The sequence below is a fragment of the Melospiza georgiana genome, chromosome Z (genome assembly GCF_028018845.1).
Source record: "Melospiza georgiana isolate bMelGeo1 chromosome Z, bMelGeo1.pri, whole genome shotgun sequence".
Classification (NCBI taxonomy): Eukaryota; Metazoa; Chordata; class Aves; order Passeriformes; family Passerellidae; genus Melospiza; species Melospiza georgiana.
This window is the reverse complement of record NC_080465.1, coordinates 57028350-57047478: the sequence shown is the minus strand read 5'-3', so window position 1 is coordinate 57047478 and position 19129 is coordinate 57028350. Positions and strand designations below refer to the sequence as shown.

Sequence of the window (19129 nt, the reverse complement as noted above, 5' to 3'; positions counted from 1 at the left end):
TGTCTTGTGCTAAGGGATTCTGGGCTGTCACTGAACATAAACTTCTTGGCAAAAGCAATTTATTTCAGAGAAGACATTGCATAGGAATTGATGATTCAGCACGACACAAACCTCCAAGGAGAAAACTTTGTAACTTACCAAAAAGAGGGCTATTAAGGAGACACATGGGCACATGAGCTTTCAGAATCCATAAAATGCCTAGACCTAAACTTTCTGGTTGTAAAGTTTGTTCAAAGCTAGATTTAAATGTGCAGACATGAACAACCATTAATTTTTCCCTGTCTGATTTCAATTGATGACTTTCCTATGTACAGAGCAAGCTGTTAGAAGTCCATAACCTCCTCACTGCTTCCCTTCCCTTGACCAGAGGAACCAGAGTCAACATGCAAGGATGTTCATGCTGCCACATGTTGTCATTTAGTGTGAAGTCCAGTCTGCCTCCTGCATCTGGAGATTGTCATGAAGAGCAGTAATCAATGGTGTTGACACCTGCTCATACTACAGACTGTTCAAAATACTTCCTGGTGAAGGAATATGTCAGCAGGAAAATAAACCAGGCAGGTAATTCTGCAATGGCCCAGGAAGGAAGGCTTGTAACACAGAAGGTTTTACAGAGTTTTTACTGCTCAGCACTCTTTTCTGCTCACATGCACTCTTAATAAAGTTTAAATAAATAATGTTTATTCTTCATTAGGATCTTTTAAGAGGAGAGGAGAAAAGTGCTGCTTATGAGATAGGGGTTGAAATGGTGTTTTAAACAAGGCACATGTATTACCAGGAGGGGTGAGTTCACTGGATAATTTCAGTTGGCAGGCTTTGTGTGGGACTTGGGGAGGCCAGTCACATCATATCTGTGCACAGCATCTGTCTGTGACTGTGAGAAAACCCTTGAGACTGCCAGCCCAAGGATCTGGGGCTGCATCTTGCACACGTAGTGTTAGCACATGTGTTGGAAGATTTGCCTCACTGTGTCCAAAGTTCAGTACTGAGGAAAAAAGCATGCATTGCTTCCCTTGGTCCACTCTTCCACCTTCTTTTCTTTGCTCTCCTCATTTCACCGAACTGCTTAGACATGAGTAGCTAAGAACTCTCCAGTCCCTAAAAAAAAAACCAGCATTCTCAAGGAAAACTAATTTCCATAGAAAATATTCAAGATCAGTTTCTGGGTCTCTTGGGCTTCATGTTGAAAGGTGAACTCCCCACTATTATAAGTTCACTTTCAGCCAAGTTTAAGTGACCTTTTTCAGACTTGCTAGGAAAAACTTTGGGTTTCCTACAGAGAACTCCCATGTGGTTTAAGAAATACAGCTATTCCAATGTGTGGTCTGACCCAACATATTAGAGGGAGTAAAGGAAAAAGAAGAAATGGTGAATGTATTTTCTATACATTTTTTCTTACACAGTGCCGTAGGAAGTGCTCTAATCTTCACCTTGTATCTGCATTTCAGCAATCATACCTGAAGTTTTGTTTAGGAACCCAGATTTCAGAAAGGTGGGTTATCTCAAGGGAACAATGTACACAGAGTACAGCAGTAACCTCTGGAATTCAGTGTAGTTTGAGTTTTGCTTCTGTGCTTTTCAAATTAATGCTTGAGATAATGATGCTTGCTTGTAAGTTTGGGTCAGCTATTTCCACTCAGTGAAAGGCAGTGAAGTCAGATCCAGTGCTGGGGGTCTCTTTCTTGTTATCAATATTTACCTACCAGCTAAACTGAAATTTTAAAATTTTAGCATTTAATGTGGGGGAAATTATCTAATATTAATGTGGATGAAGCTAACATGACACCTAACTGAATTCCTGCAGTTTAAAAAGACACTACATCCAGGTGTAACAATGTTTTTAGCCTCTCTGTGGATAGAAGTCCTTTTAAAACTTTATAGAGGTCCTCTATAAACTTCCTGCAGTACCTGAGGGAGGAGCTTCTTTGGAAGCAAGTTAGAAATGTGCTGTTGCAGTCCCAGCAGGAATTATCAGCTGCTGGTCCAGCCACCACAGCAGGAGCGGCTTGAACTGCTGCATTTTAATTAGTGTGTTTCAGCAGCCAACCTACCCCATGTCTAAAGAATTATAGTTCTACAACAAACTGTTATCTGTGGCATTTACCGGTTCAAGAATATTGGCAAGCACTAGTTTGATTACAGTTTGTTTTTTTTTTTTTTTTTAATGGTGTAGGTCCTTTGTTGTGCTTATCTAAGGTTCCTTTTATGTGCTGAGTGCAGTGAAGGCTGAATATAAAAAATATCTTTTTGGACTATTGCATTGCCTTTGGAGGCCAGTCTAATCAATTGCTGAAAAGTCTTTTCACCTCAAATATTAGAAAATCTACTCAGCATTCTAAAAATCAAACCAGCCAGAACTCTGGAACACAATTTCTGGAGTTAGATTTCCTTTTCAGAACCATGTACATTTTTCCCACTAACCTTGCCTTCATTAAAGATTTGTTTTATTCCTCATAGTATGTGGGAATCCAAGGCTTTTTGCTGCTCCTGAATGATATATGTTTTGTGAAATTTTCTATTCTGTTTACAAGTCATGAAATAATGAGAGAAAAGGCACGCCTGCAGTGATTTGCAATTGCCTGCAAGCCCTGTTTATGTAGATATTGATATTTGGAAGAAGCTTTGAGATTAGATTTGAATAATTTAAGAATTGTTTGTTAGCTTACTGTAAAAAGAGTTTGATACTTCTCCATGAAATACAAGTTGTGAGAATTTCCAAATTTACATGAATGTATTTTTTAAAGTGAAGGCAATATTAGTAATACCATGGAATATGCACTCTTAAACTAATTTTAGTTCCTCTCACTGTTAATAGATTTTTTCTTTTCTTTTTATTTTTGTTTGGTTTTGAGCATTTTTGTTTTGTTTAGTTTTGTTTTTTCTGTCCAGTCTTTTAACTTCAACAGGATGTTTAATTTGGAAGTCCAGGAATAGCAATTTCATTTCTATAAATCCATTTTGCTCTTTTAGTGTATATCTAAGAAAACGTAAATTAATGAGCTTTAACTTTATACTTCTGTAAACTGTACAAAGAAATCAGTATTCTTTGTGGAAACCTATAATGGACTTTGATCTCCTGCTGCAGTTTTGGCAGCACAGATTTCCATGGCTTTGTACCAGGTACAGTTTTCTTGGGACTGATCATTCTTTCAAGTGTTTTTATTGGACAAACTTGATTGTGTAATTATTGCTTGACTACATGAAGCACAAACTAATTTATTTTTAAAAAATCAATCCAGAACTTAAGGAATTTAATCCAGATGAAATTTACAGGAGATTACATTCAGGACTGTATTTGTAATGAGTTGATTCAAAGGCAATATAAAAACCGGGATGAGTGGGCATGGTGTGGAAATGCTGACCTACTTTTGAAAAGATTTAATTTCCTTCTTCCAGTGAAATTACTGCCGATGAGTGTTATTTTATTTTAAAAGCTGCAGCTCGAGGAATTTACTTTTACTACCTACCTGTGGCCAAGTAAACATATGGCTGCATTTCATTTTGGTTGCCTTTCCTGTTTCAGAGGCAGAAGCTTTTTGTGGGTTTCAGGGAAGAAATACTTTTTCCAAACTGGGTCAAATTCTGTCTTTTCTTGTTTTGTATTTTCTCTCTCTGCCAGGCTCCACTGCAGGATCCTGCAAATTCCATTTTCTCCTTTATGTGCAAATTCTGCTGATCACTTCCACCTCTTTAACACCCCTTCTGGGCATCCCTGCCTTCCTTCCATCTGTGCTGACACCACTATTTTTGACTGCATCTATTTGAGGTGTGGCCCTGCCTTTTCTCTCAGTCTTGCTGTCTGGAGTCCTTAGCACAGGCAGGGCACTGTGGTGCTGCTGCCCAACCTTTAAAACAGTGTTCTTCTGAAATCATTGAAAGCTCAGTAACACCTGAGAATAGTAATAAAAATAATCCAGAGTGCTCAACCAATTGTATATTGAGAGGTGGGTGGGGAGGAGGCAGAAGGTTTTGCACATTTTAAATATTTTAAAAGCACTTTTCAAAATCATGTCTTGGACAACACACATGCAGAGGTCAGTTATTGAATTTGAGTCTATTTTGATGTATTTAGTGGCACACAATTACATTGGTTGACTAATTGGTGAGTGAATTTATCATGCCACTGAAGTATTGTACTTCAGGAAAACTATTTCTGTGCTCATACTGGGCTGTGTGTGCCTCAGCTGTGATACATTCCATGCACAGGACATAATGAGCTTTCTTATGTGTTGTCATTGTCGGCATTGTAGGTGGCATCACAAAAGTGAGTGTTTTTGTTGTGCATTATGACCAAACAGTAAAGATGTATAAATGATTTTCAGGTTTTTTCTGAGTTCAATACATATATATATATATATATATATATATATATAAACACGTTTTTGTAGTGAAGCATTTGGCATCTTCACAATAAAATGATCTCTTGTTGTTGCTTTTCTTCTTTAGCATGATCAGAGTTATACCTGGGCTTTTAAAAGTAAATCTTGAACAGAATCATTAAGCAGATTTCCAGACTGAAATACATATGAGAGTGAAGGAGAATGGCAATATTTTCAACAGTTCTAATTACTGTTCTCTAACTTTGCCAACTGCACATTCCAAGAATACAAGAATATGCCTTTTTTTCCTTTCCTTTTTTTTCTTTTTCCTTTTTTTCCCTTCTTTTTCCCCCTATTTTTCTTATTCCAGCCAATTTCAAATAAATTATGTTTTGAATTCAGGCAGACTGTTTCCAGGCGAAGGTGCAAAAAACCCACTGCTGGATGCTCCTTTAAGCCTAATTTTGCTTAGAAGTAAATAAATGCACACTTACAAACACAAATATATATAATAAGTATTGTATATAAATGTGTATGCAAAGACATTTGTCTGTATTCACTAAATGCAAAGAGGCAAAAGCTGACTGAATCAATTCTAAATAGGCAAACACAGTACATTGAGTAATCTTGTGGAATATGGGAGACATGATTTCTGGTTTCTAGCCTGAACTGGTAGTGGGTCACTTGTCAGTCATACTCTGCAATGCACCTCTGCAAGTGATTATCAGCTGTTTGAGTTCAGAGCCCTCTCAGTTACTCCCGTTTAAACTGTTAATGGGGTTGGATTAAATAGTCTCTAGTGCTGTTGTCTGCTTCTTATCAAATAAGTGCCTTAACCATTGAGGTATGGGTGATCTCTTTCTATAGCAGTATTTACATTTATCATTCAGACAAGGCAAACACCCCTTGCAGAGAATGGGACATTGGGAAGGTGCAGGTCTGCCCGTCTGGCCATGAATTCCATTTCCAAGGGAAGTGGCGTGTTGCCACAAGGATTCCTGGTTTCGGTATATTTGTGCAGTCTGACAAAATGTATCAATGAAGTTTTCAGTTGATGCAAATTCAAGAGGAGGTTCTCAGAAGCGGGGTGATGGCAGTCAAGGTTTGATGTTGCAAAAAACTTAGGGTAGGGGCAAGAGGTTACAATTAGCAGCTCTCTATGTTTCAGCTTCACATGAGAATCTTGCAGCTGTATCTTCCCACTGCTCTTTGATGATGAAAGCTTGAATTGCTCCAGTTGGTGACCTTCCAAGTCACACAGTCACTTGGGAAAGCTGGATGTGCTGATTCAGCAGAAAGCTCCAGCAGGAAGCCAAAGAAAGAAGCAAAGCAAACCACCTAGATTTACATAAGGCAGTTCTGTTTGTGCATTTACATTTAGTTCCATAGGCTGATTTCTGCTTGCACCACTCCTCCCCACTCCTCACTACCTTGTTGGTTTTTTTTTAAACTGTGAAGGAGTGAAGATACCCTGTTACCAACAAAGAAGCAAGGAATCAGCTCTCTGCTGTTTAGTCTCAGACATGGCGTGAGCAGGTTGCCATCCTGTTCCTGATTTCCTGTACTGGTTTCTGCCTGGAAGAGGAGCAGAGCTGGTTGTTAGCTAATGTTAGGTGTTTTCTCTCCTGGCTGGTGAGAGCTGGGCAAAGCCATGTAAATCAGAAGCAAAATCTTTCAAAGTGTTCCCAAGTCTTGCCATGCCTTGTCATCAATTTTACACCAAATTAGGACTGCAGGGATATGCAGAAATCTGTACAATAGAGATTAAATTCCAAAGTAGCACCTTTGTTTGTGTTTTGAATATTGGCTAATGAGCTTGATGTCAAACTGCTCAACTGGATTATCTCTCTGGACTGTCTTACATCTCTTTCAAGCATTATGCTTCCTGTCTTCCAGGTTTGGGTACAGTCAAATGAACTGTAAAAGGTGGAGTGATGTTATCTTCCCTTCTTGGTGGAGATGTCCATCTCATCACTAAGACAATTAAATAATCTGAGGTGTTCTAGTGGCTAGGATCTTATTTACATGGAAGACTTTGCAAACTGGTGATGCAAACACTGACAGTAGCTTTACTGAGAGACAGGGTCTGCCTTCCATTGCCACAGCAGCAGTGAGCATCAAGAGATTTGTACAGGAATTATCATCTATTTATTTGGATTAATAGCTGCTGCTAAATAGCTTCTCTAATTCTACCCTCACCCAAATATAATAATTTCTAGAAAGTTTGCTCCCTACTTTGTAAGGACATATGTAAACTAATGAGTTTAATGTTTGCACTGCACTTGTGTATGTGAAGCAGGGTACATCAATGATTTGCAGTTTATGCACTGACTTCCCCATTGCAATCTTGCAATGAAGTACTGGAGATATAAACCTTATCACAGCACATTCTTAGAATTCTATCTTTTAACAGTTTTGTTGCATTTAAAAGATGTGAGGGTTTTTTTTTTAATGTGATATATTTTTTCTTCTTGCTAAATAGTGTCTTTGGAGACTTGGCTAAGGAGAGGAGATCTAATTAAATTCATGTAATGATTCTGGGAGTCACTGAAGCTCTCAGTACTCCCACACGTTTATCAATATACTTTGAAGAGAGACAAATCCTTTTAGCATTTGAGATGAAGTGAAGATTAATTTATATGTGGTGCAGAGAAGCCCTCAGATGACTGAGCTGCACAACCCTTGCCACAGGTGACCTTTCCTTATGAAGAGGTCTTTCTGAAATAAATCTTCTCAATCAATTGCCAGTTCTTGTGCTCACTTGTGAAATTATGAAAATAGGGATGTGCCTACTACTCAGAGCCTTGTATGGCACCTGTCTGGCCCATGCTGAGGAGGGAGAAGATCAGGGCACCCATGGCAGTTTTGTACAGCACCTATAATAATGAACCTTGTGCCACAGCTTTATTCCTGTGGTCAAGCGTGGCTGTGCCATTCTGCTGTTTAAAAAAAAGCTGTTCCTGTCATGGTTGTCTCCTGTAGACTCACTGAGATGGGTTTCTCCTGGTTCAGAGGGATCTGCAGTGGAATTTGGCATCTGGTACGCATGTGATGGTGCTTCAGTGCATCTATTTTGGGAAGAATACAAAGGTATCTGGATGGTTTGTAACCAGTATGAGCTTACCAGAGGTTACAACTTTTCTTTAAGTAATTCACAGAGTACAGAGCCCTTCCTTGACAGCAACAAGTAAAGCACAGCAAGTTGACCCTCCCTCTGGAGACCATCTGCCCCAACTATGCACTCAGAGAAGTGCCTTCCATCCAGCAGAGCCATAATTTTATGAGTGCTCAGACTTCTCACATTCAAATAGTTACACCTTGAAGGCCAAGGGAAGATGTAAGCTCAGTCCACTTTTGCTGTGAACAAGTCCCACCAGTTTCCACTGAATTAACCTAAAATGCTGCCTCCTCCATTTGGTGCCAAATTTGGTCTTTTGGTCCAGTGGGCAAGGAGCAGCACAAAAATTTTCTGTTTCACTATTGCTGTCATCAGCGATTAGTGAGCAGGCCCCTCAATATAAGTTATTGTTGCAGGTGTGTTGCCTTAACAAAGACAAGATGTGGTGACTTGGTTATCCAAAGAAACATCCAGGGATAGCCATTAGACAGAAAAGGTGTGGCCAAGAAGGATGATAAATTCTTGCAACTTCTGTTGGCTGAGTGACTGCTGAAGTGCAAGTGCTCTGGTTGAATACAGAGGGGGTTTGACACTTCTTGGATTTTGGGGGGGAGGGTTTATTGCATCTGTGGGGAAGAATGAGATAGTTTTGCCCAAACTGGGAGGAATAGAAAATGTAGGCAACTCTGTTTATTGACAGCTTCGAAGAGTTGTATGTACAACCCAACTATTCTTCCTTTTTTTTTTTTTTTTTTATTATTTTAAATTTAGTGGGGCTACATCCATTGTCTACAGATGCAGGCAGAAAGGGACCCAGAAACCTTACGCCGTCAAAATGTTGAAGAAGACAGTAAGTCATTTTTGTTTTGTTTTGCTTTGCTTTGGAATATGATTGGGATTTTCTCTGGGCACTTTTTTTCTTTTCCTTCCTTTTTTTTGGCCTTTTTTTTGTTGTTTTTTTGGTGCAGTTTATTCATGTGGGGAAAATGTCCTAGATTTAGGATTATAAACTGCTGAACTCGTATTTTCCATGAGTGAGCTTTGGCTCCTCATCACCAAAACAGCTGTTAGAAGTAACAGTACTGTAGAGGGAATGCCTATCCCCACAAATCTGGCTTGTACCTTCAGCTGGTGTTGTCCGTATACATTTGGACTTGGCAAAAATGTTGAGAAAAAAAATGTCTTTTTCTTTCATGAAAAAAACAAAAAAGGACACCTTGAAAAATTTAAATATTCAGTGTTTTGTCTTTGATATAATACATTGTTTTGCTCAAAAAATGCCATGACACAGTTAATCTTTTTTCAGAAACTGATTTAAAACACCAACTCAAACCTCAGTAAAATTAAATACATTGTAGTGGGTTTTTTTACCACTATGAAATTGCTAGAGAACCAGTTGAGGTTACAATTTATTTTTAGAATTTCATATATGTCACACTTATACTACAGCTCTTTTTGTGTGTTCTGAAAAATAGATGGTGGAAAGCAAGAAGAGAGACTAAGAGAAGAAAGGCAAGCTATGGACTGAGAGACTTTATGCAGAAAGACACTGTGGGGCATGGGGTAGAGCAGTTCATATTCCTAGGATGGAAAGAGAAGTCTGAGAGAAAGCAGGCAAGCTGTGAGGCATGTACATGGTATCTTTTCATGAATGGTTTTGATTCAGTTTACCCCAGCCTTAGAACATTCATTATTCAATGATGTTCAGGAACATTCACATGTAGAAACATAAGGATGGGTGGGTTGGCGTAGCCATGTCCAAATGGTGGCTCCACTGGTGGTCTCAGTGCAAGATGTAATGAGTGGGTTTCACATGAGTAAAATGTTGGCATTAATTTGTCGTCTTTGAACACGAGCCAAGGTTTAAACTGGCACAAGGATTCAGTTGTGTGTGCTGCTTTTGAATTTGCATCTGGTACACTGGAAGAAGCAGAACATGTGCATTGCTGCAGCTTGTGCCCTATGAAAGGGCAGAGAATTTTTGAGCTTTCATCTGTTCATTATGCCAGAGATTCTCATAATGTTTTAGGAGTATACTGTCCAAACTTCTCATTCTGAAATGCAATAGGAAGAACTACATTTCTTAAAAATATTTCTCTGCCTTTTGATTTTTTTGCTTTCATGGAAATTAATTCATGTTTACAATTGTCATATTTATGTATTTATGCTAGATCTATTTTTCTGCATCTGAAACTAGTCAGTTTAGGCTTTGGTAGACTTGCTGTAGCACAGATTTGATTTTTTTTTTAATGGCACCTAAGGAAAAAACTATAGTTATGAAAGTTGTTTTTACATCAGCAATAATATATGTTTCACTTAATGCAGCCTTGGTTGTGTTAGCCGTATGGTTAAGTAGTTCACAGAGCTGAGTTGTTCCCAGTGTAATTGATGCACTTTGGGATGTTTTGCTATGAAAACAAGTAATCCTCTTAGACAAATGAGCTTTTCTGTGTAAATGAGAACATGGGAGACAGTGCTTTAAGGATGTGCCACTGCTTGTGTCTGACCAATTTGGAGATGTAATTATTATCACAGGGACTGAACCACCCGTGTTAGAATGTTCTTACAGCAGGAGGTCTGATCTTTGCTCAGAGTGTCTCAGTATAAAAAATAATCATGTGTGAGCCAAGTCGTGTATTAAAATGTTGATCAGCTTGTTTCCTGTTCCCTTTTTGAAAACAATTAGAAAAAAGGATGGCAGTTCAATAGTAGAGGAAAAGGGACGGGAGGAAAAGAAGAGGAGCCTGTGATTGTTTTTTTGGTAGAGACCCATTTCTTCAATTCCATTTCTAAATGTACATAAGGGAGCTCTGAAGAGCACATTGGTTGAAATTAGAAGACAAGGGAAGATGACAAAAGAGCAAATACTCTTGGTTTTTCCATTCAAACAGACTATCTGAATGGAACTAGTCTGCTGCTTCAAACAAGACTGACTCTCTAAGGAAGAGGTCTGTAAAAACAGGGTGAGGGACAGGGATAGGGTGGTCCAGATTGCTCTGGAAGTGATGACAAGTGATGTGTGATTAGGAGGCTGCTGGCTGATGGGCAGCTCCAGATTTTTGAGTGATGATCACTGAAGTGCTGTAATTTGAAGTAAAGGATTAGAAATGATTACTTTTCTGTCCCATGGGAACAGCTTTGGTAAGAACATAGGATCCTTTAGGATTGAAGTAGTCCTCTAGGAACAGACTGCAAGAAACATGAAATAGCTATCAGTGTTCTTTTCATTTAAACAGAATGAGTAATTTTTCATTTTGCATAATACATTCTTATTTAAGAGCAAATAAAATTTTGGGCAAGACCTATCATCCAGTTCTGAGAATACATGCTTGTACAGGGTTTTGAGTTCCTAGGATGTTCTGCATTAATACATTTTTTACCACCTTGTTTAATAAAACAGTAGTAGACTATTCGCTAATTTTTGAGGGGTCTGGGGGATGTGGGTGATTTCATCTGTGGTTTAGGGGTTTTTTGTAGGGGCTAAACCATCAAAGAGTAACAGAACAAAACATTTATACAAACCTATCGGTGTGACTAAAATAAAAGAAAGCGTTCATAATATTATATTTCTGTTGAGAGGTTTAATACTTCTTAACTATTTGTACAAATTTTCTACAATTTCAAAGGGAAGAAGAAAAATGGGTTTTTACTGCTTCAAAATTATTGGAGCAGAATGCTTCCATTTTCTGCTGATTTCAGTTTTGTCAAGCCCAAGTTTAGGAGTAGTTTAAAATCCTTAAAAATAAAAATTAGTTGGGAAACTAAGAGGCAAGTTAGAACTTTAGCTTCTAGAGCTGCTAAAAGACAACTGTCAGAAGGATTGAAGAGGTCCAAAGAAAAGTTGATTTTTGAATTAGCAGGAGAGACACTCTCCAATAACATATAAGAAATAAAATTTGTAATGGTTCTTAAGAGCTACCAAAAAAAAGTTTAAAACCCCACATCTATGGGTCAGATGATAAGCAGGCAAAAATATTACCTGTGATTTCCTCATCTAACCTTTGTGCTTAGTTCCTGGGCACAACTGAAATGTATTGCCTGCTCATTTGCTATGTTTAGCAGGTCTTTGAAATTCCACACAGGTGGTAAATGTAAAGATATGAACCATGTCTTTTCTTTTGGGGGAAATCTATTTCATGAAGCAAGAAAGAAGCAAAAGCAGATCATATTGCACTTCAGAAAAAGTCATCAAAAGAGCAGAGTACCATGATGAACTTTCACACTTGCAATTGCAAATATGAGATTATTTTGCTTTTTACTATGCATTTTACCACCCCTTGATGACTCAGTGCTACAGAAAAGTGAAGTATGTTTAGGATACACTTTACAAAAATTATTCTTACTACTCTTAAACTAAGATTTAAAAATTATGTGATATTTTCAACCAGTCATTCTGGAGTGGTCATTGCTGCAAACAACATACAGCATATGGATCATATTGGAAGAATGAAGTTCTCTAAGGAAGCAATATATATATGTGATATTTTTTATATGAAGTCTCTTATCTGTTTTTCCCCGTTTTGGTGTGTTTTGAGGAAGCTAAGAAGTCTGGGGTAAGAATCTGGGTAGGTGAATGCCTTCCAAGAAATTAGATCCACCTCCGCCTTAAATTTCCTACCTGAGTCTGGACAAGTTGCTTTAAAAATAGTGATGAGAACAGATGGACTCTGCTGCATGGTTTCTAAACTAAGATACCAAGTGCCTGCCTACATTGTAGGTCTATCAAGTGCTAACTACTGCAGCTGAAGTAATTTTGGAGTTGCCACTGCAATAAAGCAACATGCTCTGCTGAAAGGACAATAGGATTCTTGAGCTGGGTTGTCTGTAGCCTTGGTCCTGGCTGGTGCCCAGTATTTCTTTTGGTTTCAACTTTTTCATCCATAAAAATAAGATAATATTTATTTTATTTGCTTCTCAGCAATGCTTTGAATGAAGCCTGGTTAATATTTCTCAGTTCTAATTGATATGTACTATCCCCTAAGCACAAATAAGTATTATGAAATATTAGACCCTGTCTGTCTCAGTCAATGAGACATACAAGTATAGAGACTGTTTTGGAAAATTTTCATTTTGATTTCCTTTTTTATGTGTGTACCTCCTCCCTCACACAGTTTGTGATGCTTAAATAATACTTCTGTAGCACTTTTATCAAAATCAATATATATGAAGCAGCATTCTTTATGCAGACTGGTTGATATTCAAATTCAGAAAAATGTTCAGGCCCATCAATTTTTTTCTCAGATCTGAAACAGAGCAACAGTTTTCAAGCAATACATACTCTGGAAAGAGTTGGGCTGGGATTAATACAACTGTACAAATGAGTTACACTATTTGAATACTGCAGATATTTTGGGTCTGTGGATCAGAAAGGAGAGTGAGCAAATGCAAAGGTAATAGACTTCCCCTGTGGATAATTGGGGTTGGATATCTGGAGTTAAGGTTCGGTATAGACCATTATGATCTCTGAAGGAGATCATAATGGTCTATAAGCCACATCTAAAAAGTCTCAATTGCATTAGTGTTTGCACATGTACATGTAGACACACACACATGTATACATATAAATATATAAATAAATAAATATATATACACAATGTGTATATATAGATATATATATACATTGGGAAGAAGGGACAGGCAACTCAGGAAGAGTACAGTGATGTCACTGGTGATGTAAAGAAAAAATTAGAAAGGTGAAAGCTCAAATGGAACTCAATCTGGCCACTGCTGTGAAAGATAATAGAAAGTGTTTTTATAAATACATCAACAACAAAAATGGGGCCAATGAAAATCTCCATCCTTGATTGGATGCACAGACAAACACTGGAACCAAGAATGAGGAAAAGGCTCAGATGCCTTCTTTGCCTCAGACCTCAACAGTAAGGCCTGATTATCCTCAGGGAACCAGCCCCAGCTGGCAGACAGGGACAGAGAGCAGAACAGACCCTGTGCAGTCCAGCAGGAGGGAGGCAGTGACCTGCTGAGCCACTGAGACACTCACAAGTCCATGGGACCAGGTGGGATTCATCCAAGGGTGCTGAGGGAGCTAGAGAAGGAGTTTGCCAAGGTGCTCTGCCTCACTGATCATCAATCCTATCTAACTGGGAAGGTCCCAGATGATTTGGAGGTTGGTGAATGTGATGTCCATCCACAAGTAGGGCAGGAAAATAGATGCAGGGAAGTGCAGGCCTGTGAGCCAGACCGTGGTGCCAGGGAAGATGATGGAGAAGATCCTTTTGGATGCAATCACACAGCAAATACAGTGCAGGGGATCAGGCACAGCCAGCAGGGGTTTGGGAATGGCACATCCTGTCTGGCCAACCTGATCTCCTTTCATGAGCAGGTGGCCTGCAGGAAAGGGGGTGTGAATGTGGATGTGTCTACCTGGACTTCAGCAAAGCCTTTGGCACTGTCTCCCACAGCACTCTCCTGGAAAATCTGGCAGCCCATGCCTCGGACAGGAGCACTCTTGGCTGGGCTAGGAACTGTTTGGTTGCCAGGCCCAGAGAATGGTGCTGAATGGTGCTGGGTCTGGCTGGCCTCTGGTCACTGTTGGTGGCCCCAGGATCAGTGCTGGAGTGCTGGGCCCAGTTCTGTGCAATATCTTCATTGATGATCTGGATGAGGGGGTGAATTGCACCTTCCATAAGGTTATGGATAAGACTAAGTTAGATTAAAGTGTTGATCTGCTGGAGGGCAGGAAGGCTCTGCAGAGGGATCAGGACAAGCTGGATTGATAGGCCAAGGCCACTTGTATGAGGCTCAATAAGACCAAGTCCCAGGTCCTGCTCTTGGGTTACAACAACCCCTTCAGCTCTATGGGCCGGGGGAAAAGTGTCTGGAAATCTGCCTGGTGGGAAAGGACCTGGGGGAGCTGGTCAAGAGGAGCTGAACCTGAGTCAGCTGTGCCCAGGTGGCCAAGAAGGCCAAGGGCACCTGGCTGGGGTGAGCAATAGCGGGGCAGCAAGGACAGGGCAGTGACTGTCCCCCTATGCTAGCACTGCTGGGCCTGCATCTCAAACCCACTGTCCAGTTCTGGGTCCCTCACTGCAAGAGAGACATTGAAGTGCCAGATAAGGGAACAGAGCTGGGGAAGGAGATTAAGTCCTTTGAGGAGTAGGTGAGGAATGTGAGTGTATTTAGCTTGGAGAAAAAGAGGCTCAGATGACCTTGCTCTCTAAAACTGTTTGAATGGAGATTGTAGTGGAATGAGGGTCATCCCCTTCTCCCAGGTAACAAGAGACAGGATGAAAGTAAATGGCCTCAAACTGCAGCTGGGGAGCTTACAGCTGGACATTAGGAGGAATTTCTTCACAGAAGTGTGATTAGACATTGGAATGGGCTGCCCAGGAATATGGTGGAAGCACCATCCTTGGAGGTGTATTCAAGAAATGACAATGTGGCACTCAGTGGTCCTGTCTCTTTGACAAAGTGGCGATTGGTCAAAGACATGATTTGATCATCCTGGAAGTCTTTTCATCCCAAGTGATTCTGTGATATATATATATCTATATATATATATATATCTATATATATATATATATCTATATATATCTATATATATATGTATGTATATATATATATATATCTAAGCATGTATGTTTTATAGGCACAAATATACAAACATCTATATACGCACCCTAGAAGATTATGTATTAATATGATATGGATTTAAAACTCTTATGTATTCCCAGCTCCACAGGGAATATAGTTGGCTGAGTTTTTCATTTTCTGTTGCAGTGAATTTGTGGTATTAAGTGGTTATCAAGAGGCTTATGGAAATGTTTAGTTTTGTCTCTCGAAGGAACACTGCTTTTGGTTGAGTCTTCCCAACTGATTAAGAAGACAAGCATCAGGGTGGAAGGGGCAGAGGAGAGCAGACACTTGTGTATCACATTGGCATAACCAGAATTAGTAAATTGTTCTTATATTAACTTCAGGAGAAAATTATGTATGTTTGTAGGTGTAAAATTAAGCCTTCTTTTTATTGCCATGTGGTCCTATGTGATTTATATTTTAAGTGCCTCCTTCCTCCATATGCCTGTTTCCCTATAAACTTTATATATGGATGTATATATATACACACACACACACATACACACATCTATGTGTATATATCTATATTTATATAGCTATCTATATCTATATCTATCTATATTTATCTATATCTATATTTAATCTATCCACCTCCATTGGTGCAGTAACTGTCAGTACTCATAGTGGACAGATAGTTATGAGTGATAAAGTTTAGCAGGCAAAAAAGCAAGAGCCTGACATAAAACACAAATTTTTATGACATGCTAAGGCAGTATCCTATTTTCTTCAGGTTAGAAATGTGTGGTATATATTCACATTCATATGCTCATTTAAGGTCATTTTTTCCTCACGTTGTATTAATGTGTAATATTCTGATCTTTTTTTCAATTTTTTCTAAAAAAGAGAAAGAATTGTGTCGCATGTAACTCTACATGAAAACAGTCAACTGCACACCATTGTACATCAGTACACAATAAAAAAGACTATTTTTGTCAACTAGCTCACACATTGTCTTCGGTAATTTATTCACATACACACACATACACATGCACACCACACAGGCCACTGCTTGGTAATTAAAGGGAAACAGTAATTTCTTAACTACCACTTAATCACCACTCCACCTGCAGTACTACCTGTTATTTTTCCGGGCTTTCTCATTTTTCTTCATCCCTGTCATCATCTCATCTGGATATACATATGCAGTTCACTCTCATGTTTTTACTGGGAGACCAAAAAAAATACTGAGTCAAAATTACTTTGAATTAAGAAATAAGGCAGTAAAACTTTAAATTTCCACTGCTTATTTTCAGCTTTCCCTCATGTAAGGAGAGTCTGGCTTCCATTTTCTGCTTCACTACAATCCAAAAGAAATGAGGTTTGAGTAGAAATACATCAAATGCATAGTGTCTAAAGTAGGACAAAGAAGTTCACTTGAATTCTCTACAAAATAAGAGACAACTAAAGCATTTATTTTCTGCACTAAGTTACCAGTAGAGTTTTACTCTAGAAGCTGCAAAATTAGGCACGTGTCAGTGAAGGTGGAAATTTACCTGAAAAATAAAATTGTTAGGTATTTTAGTACATGCAAAGAAACAAACAAACAAACAAAAGAAAGGGTGTGTCGGGACAATTTTTAGGAAAGGAAAAAAAATCCCTTTCTACTATTGTAAAACCCTCCCCATGTACATAAAGTTATTTAAAATCTGCAGTACGTAGTAGTGCAGGTATTGTGTAAAAGTCACTTAAAATAGAATAATATTTTTTTCTGTGACCATTTAGATTGAATATCTATGTTATTCCTGAGTAAGTCAGAACTTTGGTTAAGATTTTGAGAATTAACAGTATGTATTGTATTTCTTTCTTCCTTACCTAATTTGTAGGTACTCAGAAATGGTCATTTCTGATCTTCACAGCTTATTTTTCAGAAATACAAAGATCATCTAATAAAAAGAGAAAAATATAAAGCTTAACTCGTTACGCTGTTAAGGGAAGCTCAACCTACACTATACATTGCACTGTTGAACAAGTAGTTCTGAGTGATAATATCCTTTGGGTGACAAATTTGGTCAAGAAACCCAAACCCCCCAAAAAATGACACATCTTTAGCTTTTAATTGCTTGATAGGAACCCTGAGAAATTTTCTCAGCCACAGCTATTCTTCCGCCAACATATCCATGCACATTTTGCTCCTTTCCTGTTGCAGTGATTTGTCTTCTCCATGGCTTTACCCACGCCTGGCGACCTCTGTGCCTGGGGTGCACATAAATATGAAGAGGTGAGATGGGGAGTAGGACCAGGAACTCTTACTCTGCAAGGCTGTGTTTAATGCCACACTATCCTACAAAGGGATGGCATTTCTGAACAGTGATGCAGAGGTAAATATTAAGCTATCCTGAGATTATACCCCTCCTCTTTGGAAACCTTTTATTGTTTGCAGCCTGTTAAAAAATTCTGGAGATGTGCCTTGATTGAGCAGAGGAGGCCAGGTTTCTGTATAAGTGGTGAATCTGTGAAGCTTGTGCTGGGACTCTCTGAAAGTGTTCCTTCTCTGCATTTTAGGAAGTTTTTGTTTTTAGATGTGTATGGTGTGATGCTATCATCACAGGTGTGTGACAGCTATTCTTTGAGGGGAGAGAGATTCTAAGCTGTAGAATAATGAATTAAGGGAAAACTGTGAAAATTGTAAAATATGAAGAGGGCAGAAGATAAGAAATTATAGTGCTTTCTCCAGTGCTAGCAGTTCAGGTGTTGCAAAAAATAATGAACATTTTATGACTTAAAATGTGTCATCCTGTGCTTATTATTCTGAAGCTGAGTTCTCTGTAGCCTCTCAGAGAGGCAAATCTAATTGAGATCTATAGAAGAGAGGATTTATTTTACCAAGGGTTCTGTAATCAGCATGTTCTTACTTGACAAACTGGCCTTTTTCCAGATAAAATATATGCCTTTTGGCTGAGGTGGTCTTCATTTATTTATGTCTTTTAAAAGATCCGCATGTAGGGAGGAATGAAAAAACAAAGGTGGACATGAACGCAACGGCTGTATAAGCAGGACAATCTGAGGGCTCTGATACAGAGGCTTCTTTGAGAAATCAGGAAGGCAACACCTTAGTCTGATTTTCTTGGGTCACATCACCTGACCAGAGGATCTCTCAAGACTAGAATTAAGGTTCAATACAAATTTCTAAGCCAAGTGTTGTGACAGCTGACAGCTGCAGCACTGGTGTGTGTGAGTGAGGCTTGTGACAAGTTTTTGTTAAATTAAACTTGCTCTCGAATCAAGTCACTGAAAAAGGGCTTTCTTAAGAAAAAGCCCCAAACAAAACAACTCCAAAAGACCCATGCCCATCCAACAAACAATACACCAGCCAAACCCAAACTCTGAATAAATAAATAAAAAGTAATAACTTGGTTTCATACAAAAGTGAAAAACCCATCCCACTTCCTTTGATATTCTTCTCCCTTCATTTTGTGCAGTTTTCAAATACTACTACATTTCCAAAAAGCTATTCCATTACACTTTGCATATATTTAACAAGCAGATGTTTCAAACGCCACCTATGTCTTCAGTAGATACAGTTGAAAAGAGCTGAAATTTCCATAAATAACATTTCCATAAATAACAAGAAATAGCATTAATAAGATGATTATTTTGTTTTTGAGTCCTGTGATATCCAAGTCTCTTTCTTTTACAATTTGTTGGAGACAATCCTGATTTCATATTTTTGTTAGAATTGCAACTATTACATGATGTGCTAACTTGTGAGGTCTTCTAAGCAGCACTCTCACAAATATCAACCTGCAGAAATTTAAATTTTTGTCTGCAAGATACATAACACTCATATAGGTTTCATGTCTTTGTAAAGTGATAAAAGAACAGTACTACTAGAAGAAATAGCATGATAATAATTGTAGGTTTCTGAATTGAGTAGTAAACACAGTAGATGCAGGATTTGAATGTAAAAAGATAAGAAACTGCAAAGTCAAAAGAACATAGGAGTTGAATGTAAAAATGTAAGAAAATGCGAATCAAAATAACTCCATGGTATGGTTTTCAAGAGTTCGTGAGAAAAGTCATAATTCCTCAAGATGAAAGCCCTAATTACCAGAAATAAGAAGCCATAAATCTGTTAATCCAAAGTCCAGGAAAATTA

The 19129-nt window shown here is 38.5% G+C and overlaps 1 protein-coding gene across 2 annotated transcripts in view; it reads left to right on the top strand.

Moving 5' to 3' along the window:
• Window positions 1–19129, top strand: part of CAMK4 (calcium/calmodulin dependent protein kinase IV) — a 144659-nt gene that overhangs the window by 55473 nt on the left and 70057 nt on the right. For both annotated transcript variants that reach the window (XM_058043370.1, XM_058043369.1), the window contains exon 2: window positions 8209–8287. In XM_058043370.1, the coding sequence (XP_057899353.1) occupies window positions 8209–8287 (79 nt within the window). The remainder of the gene's footprint in view (window positions 1–8208; window positions 8288–19129) is intronic.